This window comes from Myxocyprinus asiaticus, chromosome 11, assembly GCF_019703515.2.
Source record: "Myxocyprinus asiaticus isolate MX2 ecotype Aquarium Trade chromosome 11, UBuf_Myxa_2, whole genome shotgun sequence".
NCBI lineage: Eukaryota > Metazoa > Chordata > Actinopteri > Cypriniformes > Catostomidae > Myxocyprinus > Myxocyprinus asiaticus.
In genome coordinates, this window is record NC_059354.1 from 5,289,859 (window position 1) to 5,317,012 (window position 27,154).

The 27,154-nt window shown below is 37.9% G+C and overlaps 1 protein-coding gene across 1 annotated transcript; it reads right to left on the minus strand.

The window, feature by feature from the left end:
- Positions 1-526: 526 nt before the first annotated feature.
- On the minus strand, positions 527-21,027 carry LOC127448073 (pyruvate dehydrogenase (acetyl-transferring) kinase isozyme 1, mitochondrial-like). Its single transcript, XM_051710354.1, has 11 exons — positions 20,284-21,027; positions 18,799-18,940; positions 16,767-16,838; positions 16,501-16,685; positions 15,024-15,119; positions 13,735-13,812; positions 12,140-12,216; positions 11,753-11,851; positions 4,515-4,625; positions 3,621-3,734; positions 527-2,361 (listed from the first exon to the last, which is right to left on the minus strand). The coding sequence occupies exons 1-11, from the start codon at positions 20,390-20,392 to the stop codon at positions 2,221-2,223; spliced, it is 1,224 nt and encodes a 407-aa protein (XP_051566314.1). The 5' UTR covers positions 20,393-21,027; the 3' UTR covers positions 527-2,220.
- Positions 21,028-27,154: the final 6,127 nt, after the last annotated feature.

The window sequence follows — 27,154 nt, forward strand, 5'->3', positions numbered from 1 at the left end:
CTGCACCCAGAGCCGCGCGGCAAAAATAGGCTCAACGCCAAAACTGTCTGTTCACTGCCGCTTCTGGGACGCGTCACCTTGCAACACACGCTTGCAGTGTAAACGGTGTAATCTGTTAATATGGATGGCGAAACGAAAACGTGCCGCTCACGGAGGATGTGTGAACCCGGCGTTAGGAGTAGGACTTCTGTGGGACTCCAAAACAATACAGTGTATGAATGTCGCATGTGACTGACGATTCCATTCTAGACAGGACCCTTTAAGGCAAATTGGCTCACTCGCCGGACAACGCTACCATGCAGCAATAAGTAACATAAGGAAAGCTCTGTTCTACTTAAATGGAGAAAAAACAAAATCTCCACCAAAACGGTTGGTAAACATTACAATCAAATAACATATTTCAAATCAGCAGTAAAATCTGGTGGCGTAGTGGTCAAAAGCACTTAACTGGTAATCAGAAGGTTGCTGGTTCAATCCCCACAGCCACCACCATTGTGTCCTTGAGCAAGGCAATTAACTCCAGGGGGATTGTCCCTGTAAAAGGGCACTGTAAGTCGCTTTGGATAAAAGCATCTGCCAAATGCATAAATGTAAAAAACACAACAATGGGATCATAAATGGTGCTTCTTTAGCTCAGATCACAAGAAAAAGAAATGCCATTTCTTTTTTAGGCTGGCCCAGCCAATGGGTATGCATGTTTTTAATGAACACTGACGGGCTATCTCTATTAAAAATTTGAAATAAAATGTTAAATTGACATCCGTATACTCCAAATACTTCTTGGGGCCACTGTAACAGAAGTAATGAGGCTGCAGTTACAGTCAGTCTCCAGTAAAGTACTCCAAATCCTTTATTGACACATTCTGGATGAGTTTTAATTTGGACAATTCATTCTTGTTCAGTGGTTCCAGATTTAAGACTAGTCAAAATAAGCTTTCAATTCACACTTATATGCGTTTTTAATTTTTTTTGTCAATTAAATTCCTGAAAGAAAATCATCAACCTTCAGATATTTTCTCTAGCAGGGTGAAGCAAGACGTAGAAATGTCATTCTTTAAAACTCAAACCTCTCACACTTTATTAGAGAGACAGAAAAAATAATACAAATCCTGTTTCTTGCCTGAAACAACAAAATGTAATAGATGGGATGGTACGTGGAATGTGAAGCCCCAGTTTTGCTGGTACATCATTACAGCTCACATAAACACAGGCCTGTGTAAAACACAGATATGTGCATGATTTCCTAAATCAATCACGTGTAATAGTTTCAGAAAGCGGTCAACACTGCAAAGTGAAGAACAGTCAAATAAATAATTGTACACTGACTTAATAATGAACCCAAATGGTATAATTCTCTCAATAATTAAAAAAAAATCAATAATTCACCCAAAAACGAGAATGCGGTAAATATTTACTCACCAGCATGAACACTAAAGGAGTTTTTAATGCAGAATTTCCAAGCTGCTCTCTTCCATACAGTAAAAGTCAATGGTGACCACAGCTGTCAGACAAAGATTTTCAATGAACTGAAATTTCGGTCTCACACAATACCAACGTATAATTTCTGAAGACTAGGAATATAGAGCACGAGTTGTATGGACTACATTTAAGGTGCTTTTTGGTCTTTTTTAGAACTTGAAGCTCCCTGGTCATCATTCACTTTCATTGTATGGAAGAGAACCAAGTGAACATTTTTCAACATTTCTCCTTTTGTGTTCCACAGAAGAAAGGATGCCATATAGATTTGGAGCAACATGAGGATGAGTAAATGATGATTCAGATGAACTATCCCTTTAATTTTAATGCTTTCTATCCAAATACCAGATTTCTATGTTATGATAATACCTGTGAGTTGGGAAAGCTTATAATGGCACACACTCAAACACAAGTACATCCAATTGCAATGGCCTATTTTTATATTTGGCACTAGGAACACCCCTGCTAACTTATCATACTGCCAGCTCAGTTCACTTCAGACCTTTTAAACTTTCATGAGAACATACTAGAAACCTCTAAGGTTTTAGCAACCCCCATTTATGAAATGTTCCTCTGTTACATCGTGAGGCCACAGTTTCTATCATTGTTGTCCTCTCTTATATCTCATTGACCTATATAAGTGGACAGATGAAGGTAAGATGTTTGGATCAATGCAGTCCGCACCGGATCAGCAGTGAGAGGGGAACAGGGCAAGCACATCCATAAGAGCAGCTTTAATCAAGACTAGAAGCTGCGGAAGGTGGTCATGTCTTTGGGCTCTTTGCTGGGAACACACCAGTCATCGGCCTCGTGGATGGTTTTGTAATGCTTCCAGGCAGATTTGTTGTAAACTGGAAGCCTTTCGATGGACTCGGTGGACAAAGCCTTCAGGGTTAAAGCGAGAGAGAAAAATCATTCATTAATCTACAAAGCAATCCTCCAGCACTCCAGTAGAGGCTCCATGACCTGAACTGGGTTTGTGAAATAAGGGTTTTGGTTTTACTACAAATATCATGGTTTAACTATGGTTACTGCATTAAAACCCATACCTGCCAACACTCTATATTTTACCTGGTTTCTCCCGTTTTTCCACTCCTCCCACTGTACTCCCGATTTACAATTTCTCCAAAAACTCATGATTATCCACATCCACACTTTGCTCATGAGAATGTATTAGACCTTAGACCTCCAGTGGGGTTACCACCCGTCCCGTAAAATACGGGATCGGCCCTTATTTAAATATGGAACGATGAGTCCCGTATCGAATCAGTACGGGATTTGTCCCGTAAGTTGGTCAGATGGCATCACTGCTAAATCGTTCCAAATCGTCAATTTAGCATTGATAGAAGTTGGAAATGTTTCTTTCGGTGGGTAAGGGGTTGTCTGAAAAGTCTACACATTGTGCTAAAACTGTGGATTTTTTTACTGAAAAACAGAAGGTTCAATATAAATGTCCAATAAGATGTAGAAAATTACACAGATCCAACAATACACTCCCTGTCATTCTCTGCTGACCTCTCTAATCAACACGGCATTTCCATCCACAGAACTGCCGCTCACTGGATGTTTTTTGTTTTTGGCACCATTCTGTGTAGATTCTAGAGACTGTTGTGTGTGAAAATCCCAGCAGATCAGCTGATACAGAAATACTCAAACCAGCCCATCTGGCATCAACAATCATCAATGCAATTATCTAATCAGCCAATCGTGTGGCAGCAGTGCATAAAATCACGCAGATACGGGTCAGGAGCTTCAGTTAATGTTCACATCAACCATCAGAATGGGGAAAAAATGTGATCTCAGTGATTTGGACCGTGGCATGATTGTTGGTACCAGATGTACAATTGTGGTGAGAAGAATATAATCTCAGAATGCTATTCTGAGATGCGGGTTGGCACTTTTTTGGCGGCACGAAGGGGACCTACACAATATTAGGTAGGCAGTTTTAATGTTGTGGCTGATCGGTATATATGAATACAATCACTGATTCATAAAGACAAGTTCAGGTGAAGGAAAAAAATAAATGATTAAAATATAAATACAAAAATTGTTAAAAAAAAAAAAAAAGATTTTGGGTTGAAACATGACTACCATGTGGCCTTTAGAAATAACCACTTTTCATTCAGACACTCAGAGGTACTCACTCTAATGTATATGATGGCATCTGTGCCATATCCCTCCATAGAGTAGAGCTTCAGATCACCCTGGAAATACCTGGCGTAGAGTCTAGAGATGGGTAGCCCATAACCATAACCAGCCTGAGATCACAGGACAGCACACACCATCAACCACAGCGAACATCTCACATTCTACTCAGCAGTGTGTTGGTTGCTTACAATTTATTAACAATGTAGAGAAATATTTTATAAACTTTTATGTAATTGATATAATAATTTTGATTAAAATACCCAACACTGATTAATTTAAGAAGGTTGTTTTAAATCTTCTGCTTTAGTCTGTCAAAAGGAAATAATAATTTTAGATTTCTAATAGTGGTCGACCGATATATCGCAAAGGCCGATAAATCGGACGATATTCGGAATTAAATTATTGGTATAGGCCAATAAATTTTCCGCGAGGGCACCAGATCATCTGTTTACACGTGAAGGAGCTGTCTGAGACATGGAAACGACCAATCACAGTTCATTTTGTTTTTACATGCCAATGTCTCAGACGGCTCCTTCACATGCAAGCAGGCGATTCTCTGTGCCCTCACAGCTTCCAAAAATAATTGACCAAGCAGGAAAATGTATCAACCAATGACGATAATTTAAAAATAGTAAATGTCATCAGATTTATCGGCCTTGGTGATATATTAGTCGATAACTATATTTCAATCATAAAAAGTCAATATTAACAAAGCTTACGTCATTATTCACTCATCAGTTTCCCCTACTTCATTCAAATTTGGCACATTGCAGTCAGCACAATACACGTGAGCCATTTGGCATCAGACTTGCCATGACACATCAACACACAGGTTGTGCATTTTAGTTGTATGTTCAGATCTTAGCAGTGCAGTGATGTGACATACTGACCAGAGGAGTAGCTCGAGATGTGTCCATCTGAGGTCGAGGGGCAGTGGAGTATGTATATGTAAACAGTCTGTCAATCTTCCTCAATGGAACTCCACCTCCACGGTCACTGACCTATGAGAGACCAAGAAAGGCAGGTTTGAGACTGTGATGGAAATTCACATCAGACTGAGATTGAAGTTTGATGAGAGAATAAGCATCCTTGCTCCTATCTGTGGAGTGATGATCCACTTTCTTATGTGAATGGAGTCATTATGCCTTAAAGGGATAGTTCATTCAAAAATGAAAATTCTCTCATCATTCATGTGTATGATTTTCTTTCTTCTGCTGGTGCATACAATGCAAGTGAATGGGTGCCAAACTTTTGACACTCCAAAAAGCACATAAAAGCAGCATAAAAGTAATCCATAAGACTCCAGTGGTTAAATCCATATCTTCTGAAGTGATAAGATAGGTGTGGTGAGAAACAGATCAATATTTAAGTAATTTTTTGTACTAGAAATTCTTCTCTCTGCCCAGTAGGTGGCAATATGCATGAAGAATGTGAATCACCAAAAACACTAGAAGAAGAATGTGAAAGTTATAGTAGAGATTGACTGAGCAGGGAGAAGAATGTATAGTGAAAAAGGACTTAAATATCTCACCCACACCTATCATATCGCTTCAGAAGACATTGATGTAACCACTGGAGTCTTATGGATTACTTTAATGCTGACTTGTGATTTTTGGAGCTTCAAAAATTTGGCACCAATTCACTTGCATTGTATGGGCCTACAGAGCTGAGATATTGTTCTAAAAATCTTCATTTGAGTTCTGCAGAAGATAGAAAGTCACAAATCAAGGATGGCATGAGAGTAAATGATGAGAGAATTTTCATTTTTTTAAGGATGTTGTTATATGAACTCTATAAGGATTCTTATGCAGGAGGTCAAGTCTTGCCTCATTTCCATCTCTGACTGACTGTATAGATACTGTTTACAAACAAATGCTTGGAGCCCAGCACTTCTAGTTCTTTTGGCAGCGCAGAAAATAACTACTTTCAATGGGCACTTCACATAAATTGAGCTGAAAATGTCCAAAAAGTGCTGTTTGTTGGGCTGAAACCAGGGAAAGTAACAAAAATCACCCAGAAATTCAAAATATGGGGGCAAAAAAATGCACACATAATGAATTCCTCTATTTATGCACTTAAAAGTGTTACTGTATAAAGTATGTTAATTTTGACTGAATTTATGAGTAAGAAGTCTAGTTATCTAGTTATTCATTTTGAGACTTTGTTGATTAATTCATGAAATTAAATGTAATTATTTCACATAAAAGGATGACATTGTAGGTTTATTATTTGGTTAGAAATGCCCCTGAAAAACCCGACAGTGTATTTTGCCCCTTAATGGAAAGTTAATTTCTGATCCTGATTGAAACACTCCATTTCTGAAATATTACTGGAGATTTAAGCTTCTGTAGATTTCCATCAGGATCTGTGGATAAGGACTAGAGATCAACTGAATTGGATTTTGCCGATACCGATAACTAAGGTGGTGGAAAAGGCCAATAACCGATTAATCGGCGACAGATTTTCAAATTGATTTATATAATTTTTTTTGTTGTTGTTGTTTTTGTTATTAACAATTTTGATTGATTCCATTCACAAAATAAATAAACATAACATAAAATACGGAATCAAATTATATACATTAGGCCCCTCCCCCTGAACATTTCCCCCCACCCAACACAAACACACACTACAGTGGTCATAAATAATTAGAACAAAAACAAAGTAGACTTTCAAAAAAAAAATAATGCACATACACATTTAAAACTACAAATCCCTCTCCACTACCCCTCCCTGAGAACCCTCCAAAAAAGCCAAATATCTACCCCAATTCCTGTTAAACAAATCCCATTTTCCCAGCCTTCTATATATTACCTCCTCGAATGCCGCCACCCCACCCATCTCTTTGCACCACTCTTGAAATGAGGGTGCTCCAGCCGACTTCCATCCCCTGAGAATGATCCGTCTGCCAATCATAACTCCAGCTAGGACCCAACTTTTTTATGTCTATCCCCTATATTATTGACCACCCCATCGCCTAAGATACAGAGTCTGGGGCAAAATAAAAACTGAGTGTCCAATACATCACACATAAAGCTCTGAACCCTCAACCAAAATTCTTGGATCTTGTTGTGTCCCCATCTTCTGATTGGCATCGCCAGCAGGTGGGTGTTTCTTAAAGACCAAGCCTATACAATCTAGAGGGGGTCCAATAGAATTGATGTAAAATCTTAAATTGCATAAGACGCACCCTTGCATCTCTAGATGTAGACTTGACGTTTTTTAGTATCCTAGACCACACTCCCTCCTCCAATACCAAGTTTAAATCTTTCTCCCATAATCTCTTGAAAGAAGTTGAAGCTCCGTCCCCAGACTCTGAATTAACGGAGTAATACACTGATGCCTCATGTCCTTTTCCAAAAGCAGTAATCACCACTCCCAGAGTATCTGCCGCTTTAGGGGGGGTGTATGCTACTCCCAAAAATAGTACGGAGTAGGTGGCGCAGATGTAAATACCTGAAGAACTGAGATCTGGGAATCCTAAAATGTTGAACCATATTTTCAAAGGATCTCAACACTCTACTCTCATATAGGTCACTGAGCATATTTACCTCCCTCACAATCCACTCTGACATACCGAGTGAAAATGCGAGATAACGGGCTGTGACTTCACTTCTCCAGTTAGTTTGATATAAAGGCTTTGCAATGGCGAAATAGGGGCAAGAACTTCCTGTTCAACACAAAACCAGGGAGGGGCTCTCTCAGGTGGAAGCTACCAATGAGCAAAATGTCTGAGACCAAATGCATAATAATAAAACAAAATCATGAGTAGACCTTTGTCAATCGGCCTATGCAACTTAATGAAATGTAATCTGGGACGTTTAACATTCTAAATGAAGGACTTCGCTATGCTATCAAATTGCTTGAAATAAGAGAGAGGGACATCTACAGGGAGAGATTGTAGAAGGTAGTTGAATTTTGGAATACAATTCATTTTAATAACATTCACCTTCCCAATAATCGATAAATGTAATGAAGCCCACATCGCTCAAAAACTGTTTTATTAAGGGGTCAAAATTAACTCCAACTAAATCACACAAATTCGCTGGGAATAAAATGCCCAAGTACTTAATGCCCTGTTTGCACTGAAAGGCACCCGACTGAAAAGCCGTTACTGGGCAGTACGCTGTCAGAGCCAAAGCTTCGGATTTAGACCAATTGACTCTGTATCCTGAGAATTTAGAAAAGGAATTAATGATTCTGTGGAGGCAAGGCATAGATCCAGTGGGTCGGAGACGAATAATAAAATATCATCTGCGTAAAGCAAAAGCTTATACCTCCCACCACCACCCTTGGAAAATCATCTTCCTTTCTTAATCGCGGCTGCTAATGGTTCCAGGCCAAGACAGAACAATAATGGGAAAAGAGGGCAACCCTGCCGGGTGCCCCTATCTAGAGTAAAATAATCTGAAATTAATCCATTTGTTTGTACCCCGAACCCGTATATTTCCAAAATCTTAAAAAGATAATCCCATTCTACCACATCAAACGCCTTTTCAGCGTCAAGTGAGAAGGCAGCGACCGGAGTCTGATCATTCGCCACTGACCACATGATATTGTTGAAACGCCTAATGTTATCAGAAGAGCTGCGGCCCCGAATAAACTCCACCTGATCTATATGTATAAGAGATGTCATAACTTTACTTAATCGGTTAACCAAAATTTTTGACAATATTTTAACGTCTAGCTGGATCAGGGAAATTGGACGGTAACTCTTACAATAGCTTGGATCTTTGTCCTTTTTAAGAATCAGACTGATCCGGGCTTGTGTCATGGTTGGCGGAAGCTTTCCATTCTTTAATGATTCCGTATAAGCTTCTAACAAAAGTGGAGCCATAAGATCTAAAAAATTCAGCGGCAAAAGGTATATATTAAAGCGCCAGCTGTATGATTTCTTTTTCTCCATATGTGGCAACACCTCTACATTTACATTTATGCATTTGGTAGATGCTTTTATCCAAAGCGATTTACAGTGTATTTATTATGGGGACAATACCCCCAGAGCAACCTGGAGTTAAGTGCCTTGCTCAAGGACACAATGGTGGTGGCTGTGGGGATCGAACCAGCAACCTTACCATTGATTGATTACCAGTTATGTGCTTTAGCCCACTACGCCACCACCAAACCTCTAAACTCACCAGGGCGTGATCTGAGAATAAGATGTTTCCAGTTGAGCAATCAACAACAATGAGGGACTTAAGATATAGAAAAATAAAATAATCTATTCTAGAATAAATCTTATGAACTGATGAAAAAAATGTATAGTCCCTTCCAGATGGGTTCAAAAGTCTCCAAATATCTGTAAGACCAAGATTTTTACACATCCTGTGAGGCACCAGTGTTGCTCTAGGGAGCTTACACACTTTTGCTTCACTATGTTCAAGGACTGAGTCCATCAATAGATTAAAGTCTCCTCCCAATATTATATCATGAGGGGTGCCAGTGGCTTGCAACATCCCTTCAAGATCTATAAAAAAAAGCCCTGATCATCAGCGTTAGGTGCATAAATATTAGCCAAAATAAGACTTTGCCATTCTTTGCAAGAAAGATGCGTTTCTTGAAGAAACACTAAATTATATTGCTGATGCTTAAGAAGAGAAATAACCTTCCTTCTTTTTATGGGGTGCCCCAACCCATTCACATTCCACGAAGAGAGAGACAATCCACTCATATTAACATTTGACATTTTGACATACTAGAAAAAATAGATTGTGTCAAAAATAAAATTATAAAGGCCACATTCCAACATTAGCGTAACAATCAAACCACGAACCAAACAAACAGAAAAACGTGCACATTAACCCCGCGCACGACAGCGCCAACTGGCATCCGTCCCTCTAAACTCAAACAGTCCATGTATGCCTAAGAGAGCCACCGCAACAACTTTGCTGTAAGATTGCTCAAGTCCGGTGTTTTTTATAAAAATTTTGTGAGACAGAATTATACAACAGAAAATAATCTATAAAACAAAATCCAGCCACTAGGTGGGACCAGCACAAAAAAAAAAAAAAAAGGCCACTCAGATTCCTCGGACAGTCTAGTTTAGTGAGCCGGCCCATTCGGCTGCTACATGAGTGCAACAAATGACCTAATCACTCCAATGACTTGCAAGAAATACTCCACAAAACAACCTCCAACCAATAGGAGGCATAAGCACAAAGAACATGCAGATTCATCCACAACACTGTCCCGAAGGAGAACAAAAAAGGCGCTCAGTTTCCTCGGACAGTCAAGTGTATTTTCAGTGAGTCGGTCCACTTGGCTGCAATGCGAGTACCATAAAATAACTTACTCTATTGACTTTATGAAGGACATCACGCGTTGGGGCTATGTAAATGATTTACAGCCATCCTTAGCATCTATTCTCAATTTGGCCAGGAACATCAGTGCAAAAGCGACCTTCCGTTGATGTAAGAGTTTCTTGCATTCCTTGAATCGATCACGTATCTCTCGTTGAATTCGCAAAGTCTGGGAATAAGAAAATGCTGTGGTTCTTCCAAGAAAGCCTTCCTTTACTCCTTGCCTCATGTAAAACGAGATCTTTATCGGATGATCTCAGAAATTTGGCCAGAATTGATTGATTGATTGCCTGTCTCCCTCAGCAGATCGCCGAGCCGGAACCCTGTGAGCTCGCTCGATTTCCAGCCCATGGCCTGTTATGTCGAGCAGACTTGGAAAGAGCCCATCCAGGAACTTCACCATATCCCGACCTTCCTCGGCCTCAGGAATTCCAACAATACGGACATTATTCCGCCGACTACGGTTCTCCATATCCTTCAACTTCTCCCAGACGTGCTCCAAATCCACCTTGGCCACCAGCAGATTAGAAGATAATTCCCTCTCCGATGACTCCAGATAATCGGTCTGTTTCTCGACATCCCCCACTCCTGTAACCACCCCAGTTAACCTCGTCTCATGGCAGTGATCGATCGACGCACCACAGCAAGATCCTCCAAGTCAGCAACGACCTTTGTCAGCATTGCTGAAGTTCAACAATTCTCGCTGAATTTCCCTCACTTCTCCGGCCAAATCGGCTCCCTGGCTCGGGGCCTCAGGGGCATCAGCTTGAGCATGTAAGTGTCCTTTAATGTCTCCAGAGCCCAAGTATTTTATTTTTTTTTTCTCATCAATCTGGAATGCCCAATTCCCAATGTGCTCTAAGTCCTCGTGGTGGCGTAGTGACTCGCCTCAATCCAGGTGGCGGAGGATGAATCTCAGTTGCCTCCGCGTCTGAGACCATCAATCCACGCATCTTATCTCATGGCTTGAGTGCATTACCACGGAGACAGCATGTGAGGAGGCTTCACGCTATTCTCCGCGGCATCCACGCACAACTCACCACGCACCCACCGAGCGTGAACCACATTATAGCAACCACAAGGAGGTTACCCCATGTGACTCTACCCTCCCTAGCAACCGGGTCAATTTGGTTGCTTAGGAGACCTGGCTAGAGTCACTCAGCACACCCTGGATTCGAACTTGCGACTCCAGGGGTGGTAGTCAGCATCTTTACTCACTGAGCTACCCTGGCCCCCGAGCCCGAGGATTTTGAATTCTTTGACATATTGTCTTCCTAGAACAGTTATGGAACAAGGTATATCGAATCTCACAGGTTTATGACATAAAAAGTATTAAAACTAGCAAAGTGTGCAGAGCTCGCCGTTCACATGTCCGAACCTCGCATGGCGTCACGTGACTCTGATTTATAGAATGTTAAAAAATGTCTTTCCTAACTATGACAGGCCCAAACATAGATACTACAAAAGTCCAAAATGAATAAACTCCCAGATGTACTTAATTGTTCATCCAAAATCCCAATAACCAGAAAGAAAAAAAATGAAGATTTGATTCATAACATGGTACTTAAACACACTTGGGACTCTTATTTTGAAATGACAGAGACTCTGTTACAATACTCTATATAAAGTATTAGCCAAGTTGTGCTTTTCATAGCCTTTATATTTACCAGATTAATGGTTTTGTTTCTGTATATTTCAAGTATAATGAGAAATAAGGTTTATTATTCACAAAATATGAAGTTGGAGACACAATGTATGTGTTGACGGGGCACGTTTCCATATAGTCACATTTTATTTTGCATGACCTTATACTTTAAGTCTGTCAGTACCTTAACAGTCAGGTCTTCATGACCGAGGGCGATCTGCACATGTACTGGTGGATACTCCATGGCATCTTCGTGCAGTTCCATGGTAGCGCGCATGGCATTCTGCAGGGGTCACATAGTATATTTATAGCTCAGCACTGCTGTTACAAATTAGGTTTCTCTTCTACACCTCTAGAAGAGCAAAGCAAAGTCATTTAACAGCATTAAAACCATGTACACTTAATATCCAAAACTGAAAATTTAGAATTTACTCAGTTTTTTGGGGGGGCATATACGCTTGAAAAAACGGTGTATACTTAAGTGCAAGTTTTATTGCAGTATCATGACAAACAAGCAGTGAAACTACTGATATATACTAAGATTTCAGAAGTAAAAAATAATGCACCCCACCTTAAAGAGCTCAAACACCATGTGGTACAGATGAGAGGGCACATAAACCACAGTAATGGTTTTATCGGGTCCTTTAACTGCAGAACAAACACATGAGAAACAGCAGTCAAACTCCTGATTAGGGTTGGGAACCGCTAACCCGTTCTTGTTCAGAACAGGTTCCATTTTAAATACAAGAACCGTATGATTTTTTTGTTCCATTAACATTTCCCGCATGTGCAATTCTCCACCGATGCGGATGGAAAGCCACACTAAAATACTCTTGACAGATTTTCCTGCAGCGAATTTCAGCAGCAGCACTGCTGAATCTACAGCACAAAACACACAGCTCATCCAGAGTATTCTGATTCCCAGACAAATGACTCTTATGAGCCGGTTCTATTTAGTGAATCAAATCATAAAGCACTACCAGTGCGGTTACTGAATGAAAGAATGACGTTTTAGCAGAGCAGTCGGAATTAAAGTGTTAACGCATGTGATTAATTTAAAATGTCTTACACGCTAATTTTTCTTAATCTCGATTAATGCATTTACTGTTATTACAGCAAAAGCCATAAAAAGTTAATAAAGCATTATATTCTTACATACTGTTTTGTTTTCTTTCCTAAGATGGAAATAAATGCATTTTGACAGGAAAAAAAGTATATATGGGGTCAAATGTCAGCATTTTCAAATCTGTGATTAATCGCGACTAACTACAAAAAAAAATGTATGCGATTAATCACGATTAAACTTTTAATCAATTGACAGCACTACTTTTAAGTAAATCAAAAACAATAAAAAGTGTTTTTGCCTCAGTCTGAGATTGAGAGCAGATACTGAATTAATCTTTTACTGATGTACAAGTCATGAATGTACAACTTGAAATAAGAACTGTTAAAGTGACACAAGCATGAAGTACAACATTTGGCTACATAACAGTCTCAACGGTCTCTGAAGTATCACAGGTCTTAAGTACAACATTAAATAAACAGTAACTGTTTCAATCAGGCAGTGCAGTTACTGACTGGTTGTTCATTTGACAGCACACGTTGTTTTTGTTGTTGTACCTCTTTTTCTCTGCTTTGTCGAGTGGCACCTCTGTTTATCAGAGCATGAGCATAAAATCGAGGCCTATTGCGGACTGATAGACGAGTATACATGCTAGACAGGACCAATCTACAACCGCATTATCTAGGTGTGTTAGTTTAATTTTGCAAAAATTAGACAGGTACGATTGGTCGGACTAATGTGTTTACATGATTTTTAACAAGACTAATTATTGCTTTAGTCTGACTGAAATCAGACATTTAAAGTGCATGTAAACACACTTGTGGTGTAGTTAAAGATACACATGAGTTTTGATGGAATTTTATAAAATAATAAACGAATGAATGAAATATGCTTTTACTTTTCTTTGTTTTGATTTTTTATTTAATATATATTTAGGATTAATTATTAGATTGCATTTATGCTTCTAAAAAGTCTTGTGTAAATACCCCTTTTACAAGAATTGTATTAAACTTATTTCTGATTTTTTTATATCTGCTCTGTAGAAATCTGAAATGACGTCATGATCGCATGACCACCTGTAAATGTGGAAATCAGGACGTTACCATTAAATTCTTCCAGTACGAGCTCAGGTGAGTTCATGTAATACCTGTCACACAGGTTTCGTGCATTTTCATAGGCATCTGAAATAAAAAACAAATTTTAATGTTAAATACAAAAGTAGGTTTTTTTCCCCATGGCATTGTTTGTAAATTCAATCCATCCATGTCTGCTGGAGTTCCCCCTCCAAAATCCCAATTTAACCCCCTGTCTGTAACTATTACTAAATGCTTGTAATAACAGGGTTGCTGCAGAGTTTTTAAAATCAAATGTAAGACTTTTTAAGACCTTTCTCAAGACCTGAACAAATAAAATTAATACCCTATCCCCATACCAAAACAAACCAACACAATCTCAAAATAAATCATGTATCACAGACTCTTACTTAAACAGGCAGAGGCACACATTCAACATGGCCTTAACATTGATCATCAGTAAAACAGGGATATATGCAAGTTTCAAATACTCAAGACATGTTTTCCACAAATATATCACATTGAAATTGGTTTATGTACCATTGTATAAATGAATACAATTAAGAGGTCGACCAATATTGGTTTCGCTGATATGATAATGAGTTGAAAGGCAATTAATCTGCCAAAAGTTTTTAGAATTCTGTGATGGGGAGGGCCAGACAGAGGCTACAAGAGTCATTTAATTTAATTAATTAATTAAGTACCAGTAACCAGTTGAATCAAAACATTTGATTCATAGTGCAGAACTTTTAAGTTTAAAAGCTGAAATACGCCGGGGACTCTTATTTTGAAATGTTTGCGCTTCAATGCTTCCAGCTGCTCATTCAAACAGATAATGGAAATAAAATGTGCACTCCTACAATTATCTACAACATATTACAATATAAACAATTAAAAGTAAACATTGTCATATTTCATCAACACTATATCATCAACATCAACAGATGGTCATTAGTGATCGCTTGTCATAAATTTCTGATATGGCCTAATGATTGTGAACTGAAAGACAACAACTGAAAACACTCACAAGCCCCTGTGTGCTTGAAGAAAATACAACAGAGCCACGATTTCATTCTGAAAGACGCAGCGCATGCATTTATTGAATTAAATCATATTCTTTTGAAGTTTGATAATCGCATTAGGTCATATCACAATTCCCATCTTTCCACCCCCAAATTTAAGACCTCTTTAAATGATAATTAAGACTTTTGTTGTATCATTTAAGATTTTAACACTTTTTATCACCTTAAATTTTGGAAAACTGAATTGAAGACTTAAGGATCCGCGGGAGTCTTGAATAAGAGAATGATCATTATCACCTTTTACAACATCAGTGACACAACAGCTGGGATCAATGCTGCCGATCTGTTTGGGATGAGCAGGATTCACACGCACCTTTCCTCCAAACAGAAGAGCTGAAAACAGGCAACAGTCAACATCAGGCCACAGACATGGAACATATTAGAGCAGTTGTTCTCAACCATTTTTTTGATGAATACCCCCCTACTTCATTCCCTTGAAGTTGTGATATGATAATATTTATTATCAATCTATTTCTGCCTAAAGTACAGTTAGTGTTACTATAGTAAATTGATATAGTGGTGATGTAGAATTTTGGGCTGAATTCAAATGTTTTCCACTTCTGGCGCCTTGCTTCTCACTGATTGTTCTGTCCATTGAGCCGTGTCGATCTACAGATACATACAGGTGCATTAGCCAATGTTGTGCCTCCGCCTGTGTATTTGATGCTGCTAAACCAGATACTTCAGATGTGTCGCTAGACTTTAAAATCAGATGAACCTTGGTACAAATGCAAACCAACCCGTATAATTGAGAACCAACTGATATACTCCAAGATTAGATAAACGTTTTAATGCAAAGAGGAACCTGATGATAGATTTGATTATTATGACAGATAAACACCCCCCATTTGTAACCTAATGCCCCCCTCTCTACTAATTTGCTCTCAGCATCATTTGAACGCACCCTGGTGGGGCGGTACCACCCCCGTTGAGAACCGCTGTATTAGACAGTCCTCTCATTAGTGGTGCAGCAACACAGCTCAACGTTTAAATGGTGACTAATTAATCAGTTATTGATCACAGATTAGAAAACCTCAGGTGGCTCAGCGGTTAAGGTTCTGGGTTACTGATCAGAAGGTTGGGGGTTCAAGCCCCAGCACTGCCAGGATGCCACTGCTGGGCCCTTGAGCAAGGCCCCTGACCCTGTCCAGGGGCGCCGTATCATGGCTGACCCTGCGCTCTGACCCCAGCTTAGCTGGGATATGTGTAAAAAAAAGAATTTCACTGTATATGTACAAATATATAATGTGTGATAAATAAATAAAATTATTAATTATATTAATTATTGTTGTTGTACCTCTCTAAAATCAGATCCTTTCCTAATTACTTTACTTTTAAGTTACTTTCTAAAACACTTTCAACAGAAAAGGTAGGTTTTTTTCTGCTCAACAAATTTAAAATAATGCCCATACTTCCTCCTTGGTCACACCCTTCAGCTGTCACAGAAAGGTAAACAGATGTACATATGAACATTTGAATTCATATTTTAAATATATTAAACATAAATATTATTTTAGCAATATGTGCCATCCTACTTAAAAGTAATGAACATAATTTAAAGTAATCTGATTGCAAGAATTTAAAATGTAGTGTTACACTACTTTACTTAACTTAAAAGTAGATTACAGTAACTAATTAATTTGTAATCAGCTTACACCCAAAACTGATTATACAGCCCAACATAGAGCACTAAATGTGTGTGTGCCTGTCTTACTGTGCTGGTTCAGGAGCATTCTGATTGAAATCCTGCTCATGTAGAACCGGTCCAGAAAGTACTGCATGTTCTGGCTGGTGATGGGGTCGGTCCCGTAGGTCTCCTTATATTCAACCACTCCTTGAGCCATGGTTGGCACCACATCATTGTGCCGGTTTCTGATCTTAATCACTGCATCTGTGAAGCTAACAGCAATAGAGTGTGAGGGATGTGTTGTGTGTGAGTGTGTTCTGGTAGGAGTGAAGGCTGTGTGTTGTTTCTCTTACTCGTGTGTGACCTTTTCATCATCAATATCCTTGTCCTTGAACTCAAGTATATCCTGGAAACTTTGCATGTACCTGCAGAGATGCAACACAACCAAAGTACGTGGCTCAGATACACACTTTTAAGGTCTGAGACCACTAACGAACATGCATCTATTTTGCATTTAACTAGTTTAATACAGATTTTAACATTGAAAATGATTTTCAGCATTACATTTCGATTGAAAGGCTTAACAAGAATTTCAGAATTTCTTACTATCTAAAATGTCCCCTTTTAGCTGGCATAACCTCCACAAGTTTGTGCAAAGCTTGATGATCCAGACCACGTTATCCAGCATGATTTGAGAATGCACATATGTGTATGTGTATATATATATATATATATATATATATATATATATACACACACACACACACACACACACACACCGCTCAGCCAAAACATTAAATTCACCTGCCTAATATCGTGTAGGTCCCCCTCGAGCCACCAAAACAGCTCTGACCCTTCGAGGCATGGACTCCACAAGACCTCTGAAGGTGTCCTGTGTTATCTGGCACTAAGACGTTAGCAGCAGACCCCTTAAATCTTAAAAGTTGTGAGGTGGGACCTCCATGGATCTGACTTGTTTGTCTAGCACATCCTATAGATGCTCAATCGGATTGAGATCTGGGGAATTTGGCTGCCAAGTCAACACCTTGAACTCTTTGTCATGTTCTTCAAACCATTCCTGAACAATTTTTGCAGTGTGGCAGGGCGCATTATCCTGCTGAAAGAGGCCACTGCCATCAGGGAATACCGTTGCCATGAAGGGGTGTACGTGGTCTGCGACAATCTTTAGGTAGGTGGTACGTGTCAAAATAACATCCACATGAATGCCAGGACCCAAGGTTTCCTAGCAGAACATTGCCCAGAGCAACACACTGCCTCTGCTGGCCTGCCTTCTTCCCATAGTGCATCCTGCTGCCATCTCTTCCCGCACACGCACCCAGCCATCCACATGATCTAAAAGAAAATGGGATTCATCAGACCAGGCCACCTTCTTCTATTGCTCCATGGCCCAGTTCTGAGTGCCCATTCTAGGTGCTTTTGGCAGTGGACAGGTCAGCATGGGCACTCTGACCGGTCTGCAGCTACGTAGCCCCATTCACAGCAAGCTGTGATGCACTGTGTGTTCTGACACCTTTCTATCATGGCCAGCATTACGTTTTTCAGCAATTTGTGCTACAGTAGCCTTCACTCCCCACACACATCAATGAGCCTTGGGCGCATATGACCCTGTCACCGGTTCACCGGTTGTCCTTCCTCTGACCACTTTTGGTAGGTACTAACCACTGCATACCGGGAACACCCCACAAGACCTGGTGTTATGGAGATGCTCTGACCCAGTCGTCTAGCCATCACAATTTGGCCCTTGTCAAAGTCGCTCAGATCCTTATGCTTGTCTAATTTTCCTGCTTCCAACTCATGAAATTCAAGAACTGACTGTTCACTTGCTGCCTAATATATTATATATATTATAGAGATATTATATATTATATATACTGTATATACGTAAGGGATAATGTACAGTCAGCCAGTTGTTATCGCAAAAAAAAAAAAAACAGAACCCCGACGCAAAGCGGCTGACTGTACATTATCCAGCTTATTACAAAACTACTTGCAAAATAAATAAATAAATGCACATGAAACATTGATTTGCATTGAAATTATGTAATTATGTGAGAAGAAACAAATTGCTGAAAAGCTGAAATCCACCTCAGATTTGCGTCGAGTGCTGTTGGTGCTTATTTTGTAATTAATAAACGTCTAACTTCTCATTATCCAGCTTATTACAAGGGATTGTACAGTGATCAGAAAAGTAGGAAAGATGGCTAAAATACCTGGATTAGTAGCCTGATACAAGGATGTGCGGTTGTTACTCAAAAATATCAAACCGCTAGATGGCACCATTGAAAAATCAAACATGCAAAATATATATATATACATATATATATATATATATATATATATATATATATATGATATGACACTGACCAGCTCTGCACTAGGCGCACTGATGGTGTCCTCAGCAGGTTATCAGGCAATAAATCGATTTCCTTCATTATATTTGCCAGTCTGACAGGCAGCTCTTGTCTCAGAAAAGTGATGGATGTTTTCTCACACGCATTCTCAGAACCTGAACAGGAAAATGTGAACAGAAAGATGGAAAACAGTGAGAGAAGTCTGCACTGTATGCATGCATGACTCCACTCCAGTCCACTTACAAAAATAGATCCCTTGTATATTACCATGTTTTTGGGCATGGTGCCTTGGTGGAGGCAATCAAATAATCATATAATATCAAGGAATATATTAAAGTACTAATATCGTCAATGTAGTATAATACTTTAACAGTAATTGTTGGTAAAAAAAAAAAAGAAAAAAAAAAAAGTCTATTCTATTCTACTATCATGACGCTTTCTAGTATCAGGGTAGCCATGTTTTTAGATATGATGCCCTGGTAAAAACATGTTATCCTATACCTTACAGTCAGGGTTGGGAGGGTTACTTTTGAAATGTATTCCACTACAGATTACAGAATACATGCTGTAAAATGTAATTTGTAACATATTTCGTTAGATTACTCAAGGTCAGTAACATATTCTAAATACTTTGAATTACTTCTTCAGCACTGGTAGATTTTTTCACTTGTTTTGACTATAAAAACTCTGCCAGTACAGTAAGACAAAATACACATGTTAAAAATACATTCTCTGAAAAACCTAAATATCTTATGCAGTGTTGTTTCTAAAACAAGATTAATCAAATTGATCTTGTTTGAAGGATTTTTTTAGATATTCTTACAGGAAAACAATAAAAAAATTATTATCAAGAATATGATTTTTGCCCTGATATCAAAGGTCTTACTAGAAAAAAAGAAATTATGATCCAACGTGAATTTTCTTGATAATAAAATATGATGGTAACATGTGCTAGAAATAGCATTTTAGCTTAGCGTAAAGCTGACAATTTACACAAGGTTTATTTCTATTTCTTGTGCTCCAAACTTACTTCAAACTTACTTCTCTGTCTGCTCATATGAATGTAACACATAAGAAAGTGTTTCACCGCTGTTCAAATGCACTTTGGATCGACTAAATATTAAATGAAACAAATGACAATAAAATGCAAAGTAATCTCTCTAGTAGTCAAAATACTTTTTGAATGTAACTGTATTCTTATTACCAATGATTTAAATTGTAACTGTAGTGGAATACAGTTACTTATATTTTGTATATTAAATACGTAATCCCGTATTTATCTCGTAAAAATAATCATATGTATTCCGTTACTCCCCAACCCTGCTTACAGTACAATGTAAACCATGGTATATGAATACGGTAATCATTAAGTACAATGTAATATAGCACAGTATTAAGTAGCATAGTATTATCATGGGATACCATCACTGTACCAATGTCTCGCCACAGTCAGATCTACTCTATGCTAATTTAAAGGATAGGGTTGTTCCAAACTCACCAAAATCTATGAACTGTTTCATAGACAGAGGAGAAGGAGAAAATCTGGAGTAAAAGTCGATTTGCTTGGAGACGGGTGCAATGTTCATCAAAGTCCTAAAAATCCTCATTTTGGCAGCTTTTATTGTGTTTAATTCTTCAGAAATTCAGGAGAAGCTGTCAACTCGCTGTCAACCAAACGGCCCGTCAGAAAGTGTCTTGCAGTATTTCTAAAGACATGATGTCTTCGTTTCTAAAGTGCAATCAGCAGAAGACTGTATCCTTGTTTCTCGTTGAGTAAAAATGAATGTCAGGCATGTTCGCGCATGCAGGGCTTCACTCATTTAAAATCAATGATGCACGAAAATCCAGACCTGTCTGGAAAACGCAGTTTTATACGTCAATGTCACAGTAATGACACGGTTAATAATAATATCTATTTCCTTTGGCCCCAAGCACGCAGGTAATCCAGCAGTAACGCATGATCGGTGTGTACAGCACGACTGATAAACACTCCAGCATGTGTTCATATACTCTATTAGTGATACAGAGAAGCATCATAACTGCACACTGGGCCTCTTACCGCATAAATCAATACCGTACATTACACTACACTACACACTATTCACCGCTGAGCTCCGACGATAAGCTCCAAAGCGCTGTTTCCTTACACGATTATCAAAAGATTTCACCAGACTGCTTTAAACAAGTTGTTAATACTGCATGGACATAGATGTTTCCATGGGGCAACGAGCGTCCACTCTCATTTACTTCCGCTTGGATCACGTGCTTTTCTATGGCGCTGCTGATTGGTTACTCCGTGGATGCCCGTTCACTGCCGTACACGACTGGACTTCATTTACTTTCCTCAGATATTTTGGTCTGAAAGGTCTACATTTGCTTGGTATTTTAGTATTCAATATTTCATTGTAATTATTTATTATTTATTTATAATATTAGGTCTTAACGCTTACATTGTAGGTGATAGCGCTGGTTTTAGTAAACTAAACGATTCACAAGCACCAATTAAAATGTATTAAGAGTATGGTTTATTATGATATTGCTACTTTTTAGTTTATTATTTTCTACTAGCTACTACTACAATTTTATGGAGGACGAAACCTGAAAAAAAAAAAAAAACACAAATACATTAATAAATAATTAAATAAATCCACATATTCGTGCATACGTAAATATATAAATAATTAAATGTGCAAGGAGATATACAAATAAATAAATAAATGCACCCATCAATGCAAAAATAATACAATAGCCTATGCACATTATGCCCCAGAGAAACTAGCGCACAGCCATCTTGAAAATATTGTCTTTGAGCTTCCGGTCTAGCATATTCTATATAGATTTTTATGGTGTTGATGTCTAAGTGTAATTAGCAAGCGAAGTGGATTTAAAGGTTGTAGAGTTGTCAAAAACTATCATGAGTATTTTAAAGTGTTCATGGGATGTAATAACAACTGGAAGCAGAGTGGGTTGATTTTAAAACAAGAGAACTTCATTCATTAATACATAGGATCCTACCTCCACGCTGTGGATGTACTAATGTGCATTTGTGCTCATGGAAGTCCAAGAGACAAAACAAAGTCATTAAAAATATCTCTGCATGATAACTCTGACCATCGTCTCATGTAATTCTCCCATCGTGTTTTAGCTCTGGGGCTGGTTGCACCAGCTATACGTATGTTACAATTTAGCCTAGTTGTGGCGTAAATGGGCACTAAGTCACAGTTTACGCTCTACTAAATATTTGAGTGTTGCACCATTAAACTTAGGTAGGACATAACCCTACGTATAAACTAAATATTTACTGAAGACTCCGACCAGTAGTAACGGTTGGAATAAAATTCCAATAAAATCATGTTTTGGTTGACAGGCTTCAGTCCTTTCCATATACAGTATGACATTGGCATTTACACTTGTTTACATTTACAAGAGAGAGAAAAAACGTACTTTTAAGCTGCTCTTCAGCATGAAACCCTTCTAACGGTGCTGTTTTTAGGGTGCGTCGCTCAGTGTCAAGTTTCAACACATTCAAAATATATATAAGATATTAAATTGAACAAATGTCTATTTTTTACAGCCTGTTGTATTAGTATTTATTTATCACCCCTCATTTATTTTAGATACAGTTCCTATATATTGTTATTTACACAGGGCAAATATACTGTTTATTAAATCTACTTTTATTATGTATCATATTTTAATGGGGATATCATTTATTACAGCTGACATTTACGTGAGCAGACAAGGTTTGAACAATAACTGTAACGAGATAAAACTGAAATTCACAGCTTTTCAACACTTCTGTGTATAAATTTGAAGGCTGCTTATTGGATCAATACAGGTAAATATGATATTTTACGGAGAGTTTACGACCCACTAGTTAAGTCTTGCCTTAAGAACAGGTGGTGCAACCAAATTAAGCACTGACTTAGTTACAAACTATCTAGTAGTTAGTGTGAACTTTACATCCCAATTTACGTGAGAACTTACACACAGCTGGTGCAACCGGCCACAGGTGAGCAGATTTTTGAGTGTTAAACCAGGACGGGGGAAGGGTTCAACTATATTTACACACACACACACATACACACACACACACACACACACACACACACGTGAAAGTGTAGGGTGGATTAGGGTAATGTGGGACATTTTTTGCAATTCTGACTTGTTTACCATATTTCCATATGAAACCAAAACAATATATCAACACCTTATATCATTATGAAATCCCCAAGATATTCCCTTATTAAATCAGAAGACAATTTTCAGATATTGTACTCAAAGGGAAAATGGCGCATATATAAGTGTTCCTCATGCAAAATCGTATAAGAATTTGTGGATTTTCTAATCTGGGACAGCTAGCGCTGAAATCTGGGACGCCATTGTATTCTGTAATACACTGCATTTAGGAATCGATTTATAGATGGATAAGAAAATGTATTTGTTCTATGCACGGAATTAAAAAAATGTGCCATGTTATATTTGATGTCAGTGTGACTAAAAGCTGTTTCTTTGACTTAGCTATCTAGGTAGCTAGTTAGCTAAACCGTAAACTAGCTAACTGGCAAATCATGACAAGGTTTTGAATCCTGATCTTAAAACAAATAATATTGCTGCATTATAAGCCCAAAAATTGAACAAAAATACATGTAGGGCATTTAACTTTCCTAATGCATATTTTCTCAATTGAATAACGTAGTATATATGACTGTCCCACTTTGGAAACTAACCTTTTCTAAAGTGGGACGACAAAGATTGCTTCAAATAGAAAATACTTTAACACATTTTCATAATATTATTGCAACATGTGATGTACAAATACATCACAAACATAATTTGATAACAATTTATAACATTGTTTTATTTATAACAGATTATATCCTTAACATTATTTTTGTCTAAATCCTTGAGTGGACCTCACAAGGGGTACTTCCTGTTTGACGATTTTCCCACCCACATTTATCACTTCCACAAAGTCACGTGATTTCAGTCACTTGACACCTCTGCTTGGATTCAGCACCAATCATGTTCACTTTAATGTTGTAGAAGAAGAGATAAATGCACTGGAGCTTAGGTGTCCCACATTACTCTAATCCACCATTCCATTTACAACAATTTTAATTACATTTAATACTCATAAAAATGAAGGATGACATATTAATTTTAAAAAGTACAACTGTAATTTTTATTAATGTTAAACTTGCATGTGTAATGTCATGTCAGCTACACATTTGAACACAAATGAGGCAAGTTGAAACCTAAAAATTAAGGAGAATTACACGTATAAGAAAACGCTTGTATCACGATAAAGTGCATTGTGTCATAGCTGTCTGAATATGATCTGCAGGTCCAATTTAATTTAACTCCGTGGGTGTCGGAAAAAACGAACATTTACAGTGACAGAAAAAACACCTCACGAACATTTTCACGTATAGGAGGGGTGCTGTGGATTCACACGATCAGCTCTTGGGGAAAAATACTTTCTGTGCTCCCATACGTAATCCATTTTGATTGACTCTTCTTAGCAGCTTCAATACAAACAGGAAGTTAGATGACAAAATGCGGAAGAGCGGAGCGCTGAAAAGGGGTGGGCTGAATAAGGTGAATAAAACAAATATGTAGGACAAAACCTGCCAAAATAATAAATATATAAATCCATATATTTGTGCATTAATAAATATATTCATAATTAAATGTGCGAGGAGATATACAAATAAATGTAATCAATGCAAAAACAACAAAATATAAAACAAATAAATGGTTGTGGAAATACAAAAATGTTTATTTAACCATTCTTTTATTTCTGTATGCAGGTCCAAACTGATTTTTCCTTTGCGCAACATGCTAATGAGAGGATGTCCACAGCCCTGCAGGCATCACAGTCAAACTAACGAGTGATCCTTGTCAAATGTAGCTGCTAACTGCCCCAAATATGCAATAGTCTATGCACGCATTCACTCTGAAGAGTAAATATACAGTAATCAGATTCAGCAGATAATGTAGCCTATAGTTCTCTGTCGCGAGTCTTTGCAGGTCTCTGGCTATTGCTAGTGTGACTCAATCCATATCTTCTCTCTTTATATTTCAGGCAAATATATGTTGCAGGCAAACATACTGTATATGGTGCTTTCCAAAAGGCATAAATCACCCTCCAAAGGGCACTTTGAAGGGAGAACAATCATGATAAGATCGCTTCAAACTGAATTTCCAATAAAAATGACTTAAAAAGTGAGCTCCGAATGACCCTTATGTTTGAGCCCCACACCTTTTAGCCTTTCAAAGCTCTCAGAGTGGATGGTAGAGTCTTAGAAGGGAATAGGGCAGGGGTTAAATTGGGCCGGGTATGGTCTGGAACAACGTTCTGGCACCTTCGATTCCAAAAAGAAAAAAATGCTTGTTTGTCAGTTTATTCCATTTCTGGTTTTCTTCAATGCAGCTTTTGTTTGATCCATTTGACACATTCTGTCTCTATTTAGCGAGTGTACTTGTTCAGAAATTTTCCTAGTTCATTATGCTTCGCTCTAGTCAGTTGCGGACACTGGTAGAGGCAACTATTCAAAAGTGGTGCGAGACCGCGCGCCCCCACATCCAGACGCACGTTCCGCTTCTGTATGTCACCGTGGTCCGATCTCTGTTTCATGGAAATCACGTAATATGGAATTAACTGCTCAACCATTTTGTAGATCCACTGATATGCAGTAGGGATTTTGCTTAGATTATTAAAAAGCAGTATACATGAAAGGGGTTTGAATCTGGAATCAATCGCATCCAAAGCGACATCAGTATAGATCAAAAGACCATAACTTGAGATCAAAAGTCCATAATTTGAGATCAAAAGACCATAATTTGAGATTAAAAGTCCATAACTTGATATCAAAAGTCCATAATTTGAGATCAAAAGTCCATAAATTGATATCAAAAGACCATAATTTGAGATCAAAAGACCATAATTTGAGATCAAAAGTCCATAATTTGAAGAGCATAATTTGAGATCAAAAGTCCATCATTTGAAGACCATAATTTGAGATCAAAAGTCCATCATTTGAAGACCATAATTTGAGATCAAAAGTCCATCATTTGAAGACCATAATTTGAGATCAAAAGTCCATCATTTGAAGACCATAATTTGAGATCAAAAGTCCATCATTTGAGACCAAAAGTCCATAACTTGAGATCAAAAGACCATAACTTGAGATCAAAAGTCCATAATTTGAGATCAAAAGACCATAATTTGAGATTAAAAGTCCATAACTTGATATCAAAAGTCCATAATTTGAGATCAAAAGTCCATAAATTGATATCAAAAGACCATAATTTGAGATCAAAAGACCATAATTTGAGATCAAAAGTCCATAATTTGAAGAGCATAATTTGAGATCAAAAGTCCATCATTTGAAGACCATAATTTGAGATCAAAAGTCCATCATTTGAAGACCATAATTTGAGATCAAAAGTCCATCATTTGAAGACCATAATTTGAGATCAAAAGTCCATCATTTGAAGACCATAATTTGAGATCAAAAGTCCATCATTTGAGACCAAAAGTCCATAACTTGAGATCAAAAGACCATAACTTGAGATCAAAAGTCCATAATTTGAGATCAAAAGTCCATAATTTGAAGACCATAACATGAGATCAAAAGTCCATAATTTGAAGACCAAGATTTGAGACCAAAACTCCATAACTTGAGATCAAAATTCCATAATTTGAGACCAAAAGACCATAACTTGAGATCAAAAGTCCATAATTTGAGATCAAAAGTCCATAATTTGAGATCAAAAGACTAATTTGAGACCAAAAGACCATAATTTGAGATCAAAAGGCCATAATTTGAGACCAAAAGACCATAACATGAGATCAAAATTCCATAATTTGAGATCAAAATCCATAATTTGAGATCAAAAGAGCATAACATGAGATCAAAAGTCCATCATTTGAGACCAAAAGACCATAATTTGAGATTAAAAGTCCATAACTTGATATCAAAAGTCCATAATTTGAGATCAAAAGACCATAATTTGAGACCAAAAGACCATCATTTGAGACCAAAAGACCATCATTTGAGATCAAAAGTCCATAATTTGAGACCAAAAGACCATCAATTGAGATCAAAAGTCCATCATTTGAGATCAAAAGTCCATAATTAGAGATCAAAAGACCATCATTTGAGATCAAAAGTCCATCATTTGAGACCAAAAGTCCATCATTTGAGATCAAAAGTCCATCATTTGAGACCAAATGACCATCATTTGAGACCAAAAGTCCATCATTTGAGATCAAAAGTCCATCATTTGAGACCAAAAGTCCATCATTTTAGATCAAAAGTCCATAATTTGAGACCAAAAGACCATAACTTAAGATCAAAAGA

Bases quoted from the DNA above. Each gene is read 5' to 3' on its own strand.
- LOC127448073 (XM_051710354.1), bottom strand. From the start codon at position 20,392: ATGAGGATTTTTAGGACTTTGATGAACATTGCACCCGTCTCCAAGCAA. The intron at 16,839-18,798 runs GTCAGTGTCATA...GCATCTCTGCAG, and splicing joins GTGCGCCTAGTGCAGAGCTG to GTACATGCAAAGTTTCCAGG. The intron at 12,217-13,734 runs GTAACGTCCTGA...TTTGTTCTGCAG, and splicing joins CGTACTGGAAGAATTTAATG to TTAAAGGACCCGATAAAACC.